We start from the raw sequence: 13,943 nt of genomic DNA on the forward strand, positions 1-13,943 counted from the left end.
GCATTTTCCAACATGTCTGGTAAACCAAGCTGGGAAATACTTCAAACTACTCCTGGATCGGTGAACTTTATCAAATCCTGACCAGGCCTTCCACAGTTTTATGTTAGAATATGGGTACATGGCATACAAAGTGAATACCTCAAAATGTAACGATCTTTTACGAATGATATGCGCATGCACACAACCTTTGACGCCAGCCACTCACGTAAGAGCGCCAGCAGGCTTCGGCCAATCAGGAGCGGCCACAGTGTTTGGCAACAACACTGCGGACGTCAGCTCAATTGTGCAGTAACTATTTAGCGCAGGGTTGTTGTTTCTTTTCCTAGCTTGGCCAAACTGTTACTTCATTACAGTTCTGCTTCTACTAGTAGGACGACGTACACTTTATAGCAATTTCCATTTCAAACCAAACAATGGAGGCGGTGGACTCTCAAGGAAAGACCATAACTCTTGTCATAAAAACACCCAGCCGGGCTGTGGACGACCAGACCGTCGAAGGCGTCCGTTTGGACTGGACGGTGAAGGACCTCAAGACACATTTGGCGGCCGTCTATCCAACACAACCGGTACGTATTGGAGGCTAACGATAGCGGAACTTGCTAATGTCATGTGTTGGGATAGTTGCTGAACAGCTGTGTTGTTTTTCCTCTATCTCTGTAATGAAAGTGAATGTAACGTAAGGCCAGTATTTTCGAAGTCTTTTTCCACAACACAAATTGAGAGGAAGCAGGCTAGGACGAGCTGAGCATGCGCCGCAATGTATTGTCCTACGTAAACGCGGAAGCGTGTCACTACGTAATACGTACCCGGAACGGAAAATATACCGAACCAAGTCCACCATCTACCTGCAGAGTGTTAGTTTACTCTGCGTTAGCTGAGAGGTGGCAGCCCTGTTCCCCCACTTTGGAAACGTTCCTTCAGCTTCAGGGTTGTCTTGTTTGTCATTTACCTCAGACTGAGCGTGACCAGAAGCTCATATACGCCGGTAAGCTTCTACCTGACCATCTTCACATGGGAGATCTCTTCAGAGAGGTTTGTACACGTTTTGGAGAACAACTGCAGGACTCTTGGCGCACCGTGTCAGGCCTCTCTCTCTCTCTCTCTCTCTCTCTCTCTCTGTCTCTCTCTCTCTCTCTCTGTCTCTCTCTCTCTCTGTCTCTGTCTCTCTGCTTTCTCAGCCTGGCTCCATTCCAACTTTGCATCTGGTCTTCGCTGTCAGGATGCAGCACCAATCATCTCTGGGAGAAAGCTCACAGGTGAGAGGTTACAACGTTCATCAACGTGGCTTGAAGCAGGGATGTCCGTTTCATATCCCAAAGTAAGTGTCGCTGTCTACACGAGGTGGAACAATAAACACAGTAAGCCAGAGGTGTCAAAAGTACGGGTGTACGGTATTGTATGTACTATATTTTACACTCCTCTTACCCAAAATAGTAGACATAAGAGACAGAAAACTTGTTTACAGACATAGACATAAAATAGACATGAAATAACACACCTATAGTCACTTTTCCGCTCCTATTACCCAACATAGTCACATAATGATGAAAATAAGACATAGAAGACATAGAAAACTTGTTTACAACCTTCTAAATATGCTTTATAACATGAGAGCCCTCTAGACATGAAATAACACCCCTATAGTCACCTTTCCACTCCTATTACCCAATGTAGTCACATTATATGAGGAAAATAAGACATATAGGACATAGAAAACTTGTTTACAACCTTCTAAATATGCTTTATAACATGATTAGAGCCCTCTAGACATGAAATAACACCCCTATAGTCACCTTTCCACTCCTATTACCCAATGTAGTCACATTATATGAGGAAAATAAGACATATAGGACATAGAAAAGTTGTTCACAACCTTCTAAATATGCTTTATAACATGATTAGAGCCCTCGAGACATGAAATAACACCCCTATAGTTACTTTTACACTCCTATCACCCAATATAGTAGACATAATAAGAGAAAATAAGACATAGAAAGACATACAAAACTTGTTTACAACCTTCTGAATATGCTTTATAACATGATTAGAGCCCTCTAGACATGAAATAACACCCCTATAGTCACCTTTCCGCTCCTATTACCCAATATAGTCAAATAATATGAGGAAAGTAAGACATAGAAACCTTGTTTACAACCTTCTAAATATGCTTTGTAACATGATTAGAGCCCTCGAGACATGAAATAACACCCCTATAGTTACTTTTACACTCCTATCACCCAATATAGTAGACATAATAAGAGAAAATAAGACATAGAAAGACATAGAAAACTTGTTTACAACCTTCTGAATATGCTTTATAACATGATTAGAGCACTTGAGACATGAAATAACACCCCTATAGTCACCTTTCCACTCCTATTACCCAATATAGTAAACATAAGAGGAAATGAGACCAAAGAAGTTGTAATTAAATGAGAAAAAAGTCTTCATGTTATAAGAATAGCGCCGTAACATTATGAGGAAAAATAGCATCGTTTTGGGAGCATGTGGTTCAAATATTAAAGAAAAAAGTCGTAATATTTTGAGAAAGCAAACAAAATAAAATTGTAACTTTTGGAAAACTATGTTGGGGAGAAAATTTTAATATTATGGAGTAATGTCACAATATTATGAAAAGAATATTTGAGAAACAAGAAAGTTGAAACCGTTGGAAAATGTAAAAAAAAAAAACTAATAAAAAAAAAACAGCAACTGCAGCAAAAATGGAAAAAACAGCAGTCATTTTACAATAATAAAGTCCAAATATTAAGAGAAAAAGTTGTTATCTAATGGGGGAAAAAGTCCTCATTTTACAAGAATACTGTAGGAATATTAGGAGGAAAAATGATGTCATTGTAATAGTGTAAAGTTGAAATATTTAAAGGAAATTTGTTTTTTTTAAGTCACAAGAGAAAAATTATTTTTCCTCACAATGACATTTTTGTAAAAAGAAGTCTGACTTTTTCTTGTTAAGTTACAACTTTATTTATTTATTTGTAATATTATTTTTGCTCATGATATTATAAGCTTAGTCTTTTAAAATTGCTCCTTTTATTTGGACTTTATTTTCCCAAACTTACTGGTTTTCTTTTTTCCATTTGTGCGTTTCTTTATTTTCCAGCTATTTGAACTTTCTTGTAAATTTTCTTCTCGCGATCATGACTTCATTTACGTCATATTTTGACTTTCTTCTCGTCACACGATGACTTTTTCCGCAAGCTAAATGTCCAAAAATGTCAACTTTAGTTGTTGTTTTCTTTGTTTGCCATAATATAACGACTTTTAGCATTTACATCTTTCTTTAATATTTCAGCTTTATGCTGCTAAAAGGACGTTATTCTGTTGTCCTTGTTAAAACGGCAGCTTTTTTTTTCTCGTTGGATCGTATTTTGACTTCTGTAGTCAATGTGCTGCTGATTTGAAATATTATTGGTGCTGAGTTCTGCAAATTCTAACACATGATTCTCTTTTTTTTTGTATCAGGTTAAATACGCCGAGCAGCCTCATCTCTCCAGCCGAGGGCCCAAGCCGTCCTCGGCATCCTCTAGTCCCAGCGGCACCGCAGGACTGAGGCAGAGGAATGTCGCCGGCGCTCAAGGAAACGTTCAAACTGCAGCATCGCGCCAAGCGGCTCCGGCAGGGCCTCGCACCGCCGTGTAAGACAGAGCAGGAAACACTGTGTACTTCTTTGGTGAAATGCATGTCAATGCCAAGTGTTGCTTCTCGGATACAAGAAGCTTTGTTCATGTCCGAAACAGAAACATTGCAGCGGAGAGCAAAACTTGTCATGCACACGTTTCTCGTGGTGGCACAGAACCGGGGAACTATTGCAACTATTTTAACTTTTTGCAAATTGTCTTCTCATAATATTCTAACCTTATTTTAATAATATTATAACTTTATACCCATAATATCAGATTTTTTTTCAACCCCAACCACAATTTTGCAAAAATGTCAATTTTATTTTTTTGTTTCCACATCACTACTTAAAAATATTGCCTCTTTTCTTTAATGGTTCAACTTTATGTTACTAAAATGACATATTTTATTCTCATAAAATTGCAGATTTTTTCTCATTTGAATACAATTTTTTTCTTGTGATATTTTGACTTTGTTCTGTTTTTATCCGTTTCTGTTTTCTGTCTCTTTTTGAAATAGTTCCAATTTGCGCTACTAAAATGTCATTTTTTCTCATAATATGAGGAGCTTATTTTCATGAAATTGTTGATTTTGTGTCATTAGAATATACATTTTTATTTCTTTTAGTGTATTTCTTATTTATAAAAATTTGTAAAACTTTCTTTTTGTACATTTTCTTCTCATAATATTATGACTTTTGCCCCAACAAAATTTTCCAAAAATTACAAATTTTATCTGAATATTTTCCTCATATTATTACATCTTTATATGAGGAGCTTATTGTCATGAAATGACTTTTTTCTTCTCGTTAAAATACAATTTCTTTCCTCTTGATGTTTTGACTTTATTCTTTTAGCTTTTTTCCCCCATTTCTGCTGTTTTTTTTTTCAATTGTTAGCTGTTGACTTTCTTCCCATAATATTTAGACTTTCTTCCCATATTATTGTTACATTTTTCATTTTATTTTTTATTATAAAATGTTTAAATTTCCAAAAATTACAATTTTTTGTTTTGTTTTTTTCCTCATAATATTACAACTCAAAAAATATTGTCTCTTTTCCCAACTCGTTCAACTTTATGCTTCTAAAATGTTATTTTTTGTCATATTACAACGTTATGCTTGGAAAATTAGGACTTTTCCTCGTTAGATAACTTTTTTTCAGTATTTTGACTTTATTCGTGCAAAATGACTGCTGATTTTTCCTTTTTTGCTCATATCTTATTCTGGTGACATTAGAACTGTTTCTGCATCCCAGTTTTCCAAACATTCCAATTGTATTTATTGTTTTTTACTACACAAGGCACACCGAATGTAGCCTGGCTGTCTTCCCGTACGGTGTAACACTCAAAGCGTTCCACCCTACAACCTGTGCCAACTCCAAACATTTACAAGACGGTCCGATTGCGAGACGGAGCCACTGAATTTAGGAGAGCTAAAAACACATGCATGTCATGTGACAATATGACTTTCATATTCCCCTGCAGGCCCGGAACCCCACAAATGACCCGACCAGCGTTCCCAGCCTACTCTCTGTACAGCCCCCAGCAGCTCCTGTGGCTCCAACACGCCTACGCCCAGCAGTATTTCATGCAATGGTCAGCTCCTCCACTCTAAACTCATCCAAAGGTTTCATATTTTCTGTGCTAACAAGTTCTACACATCTCTGCTTTGTCATAGAGGTCACAACGCCTGCAGTATTTATTATTCTCAACGTCACTCTTTGCTCTTTTTTTCTTTTTTTTTACATTTCTCAAATATTTCAACTTTCTTCTGAAGTAATCTTTCTACATTTATCTTCTCATATATCATTTCCATAATATATTGACTTTATTCCTATAATATTTTGACTTTATTCTCATTATATTTAGACTTTATTACCATAAAATTATGACATTAATCTCATAATAGTTACTTTATTTCAATAATATTATTCCCATTACTTTATTTATATAATATTATGACTTTATTTCCATAATATTATGACTTTTTTCCCATAATATTTGGACTTTATTACCACAATATTATGACTTTAATTCCATAAAATTATAACTTTAATCACATAATAGTTAGACTTTATTCCAATAATATTTGGACTTTATTCCAATGATATATTTACTTTACTCCCATAATATTATGACTTTACTCCCATAATATTTTGCCTTTATTCTCATTATATTTTGCCTTTATTCCCATAAAATTATGACTTTAATCCCATAATAGTTAGACTTTATTCCAATAATATTATTCCCATGACTTTATTCCCATAATATTTGGACTTTATTACCACAATATTATGACTTTAATTCCATAAAATTATTACTTTAATCCATAATAGACTTTATTCCAATAATATTATTCCCATGACTTTATTTCTATAATAGTATGACTTTATTTCCATAATATTTTGAATTTATTCCCATATTATTATGACTTTTTCCCCATAATATTATGACTTTTTTCCCACAATATTTGTACTTTACCACAATATTATGACTTTAATTCCATAAAATTATTACTTTAATCCCAGAATAGACTTTATTCCCACAATATTATGACTTTAATTGCATAACTTTTTCCCCAACCTAACTTTCAAAAAATTACAACTTTATTTTGTTTTGTTTTTCATAATGTTACGATAAAAAAAGTATTTTTTTCTCTTTAATATTTCCACCACACTATTTGTCCTCATATTATTTTATTCTGGTGAAATTACAACTTTTTTTCTCTTCAAATTTTGACTTAATTCTTGTAAAACGATTGCAGATTTGTTGCCGTAGTTTTCTTGTTAAAGTGTGTTCTTAGAATGTACCACGGGCTCAGGGAAAAATAATGAGCAAAAAGCCACAAGCTGCAGTTGGCACACCCCTGCTTTCCAGTTTTTACAACGATGCAAAACGCTTAAGGTAATGTTTGGGTCACTTCACGGCCGGTCTTTTAAGAAAATGTTCCCGTCTTCTACCAACAGTCACGCAGCTTGGGCAGCAGCTGGCACCGTCCCCTCCTCCTCACCTGCACACCCTCCCGTCCCGGCCCACCAGGTACCCCTGCCAGCACCCATTGCCAATCAGAACCCCATCAACAACCTACAAGCAGCCAACCAGAATCCAGCACAGGATGGCGCCTTCATGGACCCAGCAATAGCCAATCAGAATATGAGGATGAACGCCCAGGGCGGACCAGTAGTGGAGGACCAAGAAGACCTGGAGCGAGACTGGCTGGACCGGTTGTACTCTGCCGCCAGATTTGGTGTGCTGCTCATGATCATTTACTTCAACTCCGACCTTAGTCGCTTCCTGCTGGTGATGGGCACCATCCTTCTCATCTACCTGTGAGTCGACAAGACACACACGTCAACTCTGACTATAGGGGTGTTAGTTCATGTCCAGAAGGCTCTCGTAATGGTTACATCTGTTTTTCAAAGGCGGTAAACAGGTTTTCTTAGTTTCTCTTATTATGTCTACTACATTGGGTAATAGGAGTGTAAAGGTGACTATAGGGGTGTTATTTCATGTCTAGAGGGCTCTAATCGTTTTAAAAAGCCTATTTAGAAGGTTGTAAACAAGTTTTGTATGTCTGATTTCTCTTATTTACACTCCTGATCCAAATCTTAGGACCAGTTGAAAAATGTCTAGAATGAGCATTTTGCACATTTGGATCTTAATGAGGTTTTAAGTAGAGCTACAATATGCAAAAACAAGAAGGGGGAATGAGACAAAAAACACTTTGAAAATGTAATTTATTGAAAACAGCAATTAAACTGAAAAACTGAAAAGACATATAAATGCTGGAATTTTGGGGGGGAAATTAATGAGAGTAATGTAATATGACAAATAAGACTATTTTTAGTCATATTTTATACATACTGTGTATTATATATATATATATATTTCGTAATTTAACGAAAATGTACGAAAAAAATTACGAAAAATTTAAATTACGAAAAAAAATTCCAGCATTTATGTCTTTATTCTTGTAAAACAACTGCTGATTTTTCTATTTTTGCTATTGTGTTTGTTTTTGTTCAATTATCATTTTTGAGTGTCCCAGCTGCAGGCTGCAAATGGCTCCCGGGCTGCCCTTTGGATTAGGCTTGTGGATCTGTGGCGGTTTTCTTCCAACATCTACGCATGCATCCATTCATGCATTCAATCATGCATTCATTCCAAAATGACTTTTTGTTTCTTTACAGCCACACCACAGGCTGGTTCACCTTAAGAAGGCGAGAGCAGGTCCAGGGACCCAACCCCATGCAGCCCCCTGAAGTCCTGCACAACCAGGAGGATGAGAACAGAATCCCACATCCTGTAAGTCAGACGAGTTGGCCTCGGACTGAAAGACGTGGCAGGAAGCCAGCGTGTGAACGTGTGCTGTCTTCTCAGGCTGCCAACACGGAAGGACCCACGGAGCCAATGACCGCCGTTCTGGTGCCTCCGCTCAGGGCGTCCATCATGTGGACGGTCTGGGTCTTCTTCAAAACCTTCTTCTCTTCGCTTGTACCTGAGGCTCCTCGGGGCGTGGCCAACTGACCTGCTCAACTGGACCCTCCCCCAAACAGACTTTTGCAACCGAGGTATCCGTGGACTTCTTTGGGAATATGATTATTATTGTTCTTCAGGAAATGCGTATTACATAACATTGACTGGACTATCAGTCACTATCATCACAGCGGCATGATGGACATCACGATATCAGCATAAAAGGTGTAAGGCGTGATTTGTTGCAATGCACCTATGTGATCACATGATTTGTGTGGCTGTGATATCATGTCAGACATTAAAGGTGATGTTTTTCCCGTGGAAAAGGAGTCGGTTGTCGTATTGGTGCTCCGCTGAGGGGAGAGGACCAGGAGATCAATCTTCTTATCTTTTACGTTTCCCCAACAGGACAAAGTCCTTTGACCGCAGGTTGACATGCATTTGTGACCTTAAATGACCTTGGCATGTCGACCCAACGCTGGGGAGAATAAATAGTTTCACCGTGTGTGTGCATGTTTGATCAAGCACTGGAAAAAGAGTAAAAGGATGATGCCCCTAAGACCGTACATCATGATACAGCCAGACGACACCACCGAGACGATACCACCAAGATGATACATCCAAGACAGACTTAGACAATACCAACAATACGATACATCCTAGACTGACCCACACAATACCAAGACGAAACATCCTAGATAGAGCCAGATGATACCACCAAGACGATACATCCATGACAGACCTAGACGATAAAACCAAGACCATACATCAAGATACACCCAGACGATACATCTTAATGCACACAGATGATACCCCCAAGACAATACATCCTAAGTGCACCCAGACGATACCACAAAGACGATACATCTTAAATGCACACAGACGAAACCCCCAAGACAATACATCCGAAGTGCACCCAGACGATACCACAAAGACGACACATCTTAAATGCACACAGACGAAACCCCCAAGACAATACATCCGAAGTGCACCCAGACAATACAACCAAGACAGACCTAAACGATACCACCAAGATGATACTACTAAGACGATACAGCATGATACACCAAGATCATACATCCTAGACAGACCTAGACGATACCACCAAGACCATACGTCATGATACACCAAGATGATACATCCTAGGAGGACCTAGACGATACCACCAAGACGATGCATGCTCGGTAGACCTAGACGATACCACCAATACGATACATCATGATACACCAAGATGATACATCCTAGACAGACCTAGACGATACCACCAAGACCATATGTCATGATACACCAAGACGATACATCCTAGACAGACCTAGACGATACCACCAAGAAGATGCATGCGGTAGACCTAGACGATACCACCAAGATGATACATCCAAGAGTCCGATGATACCACCAAGACGTTTCATTCTAAATGCACCCAGATGATACCACCAAGATGATACATCCTAGATAGACCTAGACGATACCACTAAGATGACACATCCTAGATAGAGCCAGATGATACCACCAAGACGATACATCCAAATGCACCCAGACGAAACCACCAGGACGATACAGCTTAGATCAGGGGTCCCCAATCACCGGGCCGGGAGCCAGTATCGGTCCGTGGGCGGGGCCGAACTGGGCCGAGGAAACTTTTCAAGCGCAATGATAAAAAAAAAAATACACACACAAAAAAATACTTTGGTAAAAAACTAAATACAATTTTAAGTAAATACATATCAATTTTGGAAATATGGGCCATTATTTGATTCCACAAAATAATATAGTTTGAAGTTTTTGCATGTTTGTGTTGTTTTTCTGCGAGTGTCCCACTTTGTTTGACAGTCCTTGAACGCACCATTGTAAGTGCGCTAGCCTTCTCCCACTCTGCAGAGATTGTCAACTATACTATATTTTTATCGTTTTTTTTCACTTCATACTTGCTCCCAAATGCTGATACTCTGTGGGAATGCATCAAGGTTAAGTTTGATGAGGTTATCGAGTGCTAATGTGTATATTTGTTGTGTGCACAGCTTCAAGTTAATTCATGCTAGCACACTGCCTGTTAGCACACGCATCAAGCAGCGGCGCCATCATCTTCAAACTCCAAGCTTATAGTGGTGGATGGTGGCTCTGGATTCACTTTGTGCTTTTCATTTCATGTTGTTCCTGTCTTAGTTTTACACAATACATACTAAATGAGATCAACGATACCAACAAAATGACACAGACGATAAGAGGATACCTCCAAGGGCTTCTTTCCTCCAATGGGCTTACTTGCTGCTTGATATTATGTGCACGATCTTCTGGATTACTTGTACGGTGCGTTAAATGGAATCGCGACATTTGTGTGTTGTGTTTTTGAGGGAGGGACATGCCCATCTGTGGAGGAACAAGGAATACTGCTGTCAATGTGCACGTGAAAACGGATGATGTATATTTATGATTAGAAGTACAAATACCTAAGAGGAAGAGTGATGGTGATTTCTGTACGAAGTATTTATGAAGCCAGGTAGAGCAATGAAATGTTCTGCCACCAGAGGGCAGAAGGCTCATGATTAACTTGCACATCCACCTGTTTGCCAGTCATACAACACAATCAGTCAGGATACACGCTTACCATCCCAAATATCACCTTGGCTCATCAAAGCTTTGGAAACACAGACGTAGCGGCTTTCATGCTTGCCTCGTAATCAGGAGGTCGACGGTTCGAAGCTGATGGAACATCCGTGGCTGGAGTTTGCATCTTCTCTGTTTGCTCCTCCCGCAGCATGTGTCACCTTCCTGTTCAGGTGGGATCTTAGATGATGAGACACCTAAGTGGCTCGCGGTGTGTGTATAAAATACAGTACAGTCTTAAAAAATGAAATAGAAGAATCAAATTCCTGACTTTTATCCCTGTGATTGTCCTGGAAGGGGCGTTGCAAGGGAGGGAGAGACAGGCTTATTGGACGGAGCACATGTCACCAATTAGTCTATTGGAGCAGATCCTTTCACATGCTCAAGGATACCATCTTCCTCCTTGTCTTGGGGGTGTCGTGATGGCATTTGAGCAGCTGGGAGCGGCCATGCAACCAGTGTGGATTCCTCCACTTTCTCAACCATGTGTCATTTTACTTCACTTGTCACTTTCCGTTTCTTGGACAACTCTGTCTGGGCGACATCATGACGAGAAAAAAAGTTCACTAAAAACAAACAAAAGTGGCGTCCTTCGTCATTGTAGCGATGCGCCACGACGTATTCTTCGGCTGTGCGCGCACGTAACGTTGCAAACCAAAATGTCCTCATCTGAACCGCTGTAAACTGAAAGGTCGTGAGTCGAAACGCAGGCGACAGAAATGTGGTCGAGTGAATCACTGCAGCACAAAACGGCGTAAACTGAATCGTGGTAACCCCAAATGCCGTAAACTGAAAAGCTGCGAAGCGAAATGCCGTAAGCTCAAACGTCGCCAACAGAAATGTCAGAAACTGGAACAGCCCGATACTAAATGTCATAAACTGAAGCATCAAACACCGCAATGTTGCAAGCTGAAATGTTGCAAACTGAAACATTGCAACACAAAATGTCACAAACTGAAACGGTGTAAACAGAAATGTCATAAGCTGACACGTTGCCAACAGAAATGTCATAAACTGGAACAGTCCAATACAAACATCATAAACCGGAACATCGTAAGCTGAAACGTTGTGAAACAAAATGTTGCAAGCTGAAACGTCAAAAAACGGAACATTGTAAGCTGAAACATTGCGAAACAAAATGTTGTAAACTGAAACACTGCAACACAGAACGTTGCAAACTAAAATGGTGTAAACAGAAATGCCGTAAGCTAAAACATTGCACACTGAAATGTGATAAGCAGAAACCGTGTAAACTGAAATGTTGTAAGCTGCTGCACCAAAATGTTGTAAGCTGAACCGCTGCCAACAAAAATGTCGTAAACTGAAGTGGTGCAATACGAAATGTCGTAAACTGAAACGCTTAAAACCAGAACATCCTAAGCGGGAAACTTGCAAAACGAAATGGGCAAACTGTGTGACAAACAAACGTTGCCACACAAAACGTCGCAAACTGAAGCGGTGCAAACAGAAATGTCGTAAACCGAAAGGTTGAAAACCAGAACGGTGCAAGCTGGGGCGTTGCAAAACGAAGTGTCACAAACTGAAAACGTTGCCACACTAAACGTTGGAAACGCTGGCAACAGAAATTGTTAGGAACGGAGTGAGCCGCAGGTTGGATCCCAAGATGCGTGAGACGACGTGAGGTTTGGAAACAGTTTATTCCAAACTCAAAAAAGGGAAAAAAGACAACACAGGTAGAAAAGTACAACAAAGGATTCCACAACTAAGGGTGACCCGGATGGCGTATGGGAAAAAGGCAGGAATAACACAAAGAGCTACCAAAAGAGTAGAGCTCGTAAACAGAAGACACTGCTCAGTAATCAAGCAGGAATAGCTAGCAGGATGCTTACGCTGCTGAGGGGTCCAAGCAGGGAAAACTACTAGCAAGGCTAGAAGAGCTAAATAGCAAACAGTAAGTAGTGGTAGCAGAAACGCCTGGGGTGACGAGTGTGATTCAACTATCTGGCAACACTGTCTGGAAAGCTTGCATCTTAAGAATAGTCCTGGTAATCCTCTCCAGGTGTTGCCAATCAGCTCCTCATGATGGTGTGACAGGTGTACTGCAACAAGGAGCACAAAAGAGGTGCAGTTACGAGAGCGGGTCACAGTCCACAGCAAAAGCAGGAGGCGGTCGTTGGAGTTTTGAGCGACGCACACGCAAACAAAGTGACAGGGTTGAAAAATGATGGCTGGGCGTTTGCCGCCGTGGATCCTTGTCGTCTCGTGTCTGTTTGGGACGTGTGACGGATGTCTGCCGGACGCTCGCTCCGCTTACGCTTCCTCCGGCGCCGTGTGCCGCCTCACCTACCCTGCGGCTGTCGTCCGTGAGTAGGATTCACGCCACGAAATGTTACCCTTCAACTCTTCTTTTTCAAAAGGACGAAAAACAAACACAATGTTATTTGCTGAATGTCTTATTTCCATTTGAATGTTTACATATTTGTATCATCATTTCATACGTTAACAATCAATTATAAAAATAGACATTTCTTTATACAGTATCTCGCCACCAATTATTAGGGCCACTTTGGAAAAATAATGAGATTGGAGAATTGAAAGTTGTACATTTGCGAGAAAAAACGTTGTAATATTACAAGAATTAAATCATAAAAATACGAGAACACATGTCGTGATATTACAAGAATATAGTTGTACATTTACGAGAATAAAGTTGTCAATTTATGAGGAAAAAGTCGTACATTCATAAAAAAAGACATAAATTTACAAGAAAAAAAGTCCTACGTTTACGAGAAAAAGTCGTAATGTTGCAAGACTAAAATACGCTTACAAGAAAAAAAGTCAAAATATTATAAGAACAAAAGGAGTACATTTATGAGAAAACATGTATGTTTACGAGAATAACGTCGTAAATTTGCAAGAAAAAGTCATTTACTTAGAAATAAAAGTTGTAAATTTACCAGAAAAAACGTCCTAAATTTACGAGAAAAAAAACGTAATATTACAAGAATAAATTCCATAAATGTACGAGAAAAAATGTTATAATATTACAAGAATAAAGTCGTACATTTACAAGAAAAAAAGTTGTAAATTCACGAAAAAACGTTCTAATATTAAAAGAATGAAGTCGTAAATGTACGAGAAAAACGTAATATTACAAGAATTAAATCATAAATATACGAGAAAACATGTCGTGATATTACAAGAATATAGTTGTACATTGACAAGAATAAAATTGTATTATTAAGGTCATTAATTTACAAGAA

The 13,943-nt window shown here is 39.0% G+C and overlaps 2 protein-coding genes across 5 annotated transcripts in view; both read left to right on the plus strand.

The window, feature by feature from the left end:
• The first annotated feature begins 214 nt into the window (after positions 1-214).
• herpud1 (homocysteine-inducible, endoplasmic reticulum stress-inducible, ubiquitin-like domain member 1) lies at positions 215-9,833 on the plus strand. Of its 2 annotated transcripts, XM_054776539.1 has the most exons (8): positions 219-566; positions 955-1,032; positions 1,179-1,256; positions 3,484-3,656; positions 5,125-5,235; positions 6,606-6,968; positions 7,830-7,944; positions 8,020-9,763. In XM_054776539.1, exons 1-8 carry the CDS (start codon positions 414-416, stop codon positions 8,164-8,166), a joined length of 1,218 nt encoding a protein of 405 aa, XP_054632514.1. In that variant the 5' UTR covers positions 219-413; the 3' UTR covers positions 8,167-9,763. The 2 variants fall into 2 exon arrangements, with proteins under 2 accessions (XP_054632513.1, XP_054632514.1); XM_054776538.1 differs by having other exon boundaries at positions 215-566; positions 7,830-9,833.
• A 2,957-nt stretch (positions 9,834-12,790) lies between these two features.
• cetp (cholesteryl ester transfer protein, plasma) overlaps positions 12,791-13,943 on the plus strand; it is a 48,989-nt gene continuing 47,836 nt past the window's right edge. For 2 of the 3 annotated variants that reach the window (XM_054776779.1, XM_054776777.1), the window contains exon 1: positions 12,791-13,043. In XM_054776779.1, the coding sequence (XP_054632754.1) occupies positions 12,902-13,043 (142 nt within the window). In that variant the 5' untranslated portion in view covers positions 12,791-12,901. The remainder of the gene's footprint in view (positions 13,044-13,943) is intronic. The other variant, XM_054776778.1, reaches the window with a different exon arrangement.

Source organism: Dunckerocampus dactyliophorus, chromosome 5 (genome assembly GCF_027744805.1).
Source record: "Dunckerocampus dactyliophorus isolate RoL2022-P2 chromosome 5, RoL_Ddac_1.1, whole genome shotgun sequence".
NCBI classification, from domain to species: Eukaryota; Metazoa; Chordata; class Actinopteri; order Syngnathiformes; family Syngnathidae; genus Dunckerocampus; species Dunckerocampus dactyliophorus.

Bases quoted from the DNA above. Each gene is read 5' to 3' on its own strand.
- herpud1 (XM_054776538.1), top strand. From the start codon at position 414: ATGGAGGCGGTGGACTCTCAAGGAAAGACCATAACTCTTGTCATAAAA. The intron at 1,033-1,178 runs GTTTGTACACGT...CTGCTTTCTCAG, and splicing joins TGGGAGATCTCTTCAGAGAG to CCTGGCTCCATTCCAACTTT. The intron at 6,969-7,829 runs GTGAGTCGACAA...GTTTCTTTACAG, and splicing joins ACCATCCTTCTCATCTACCT to CCACACCACAGGCTGGTTCA.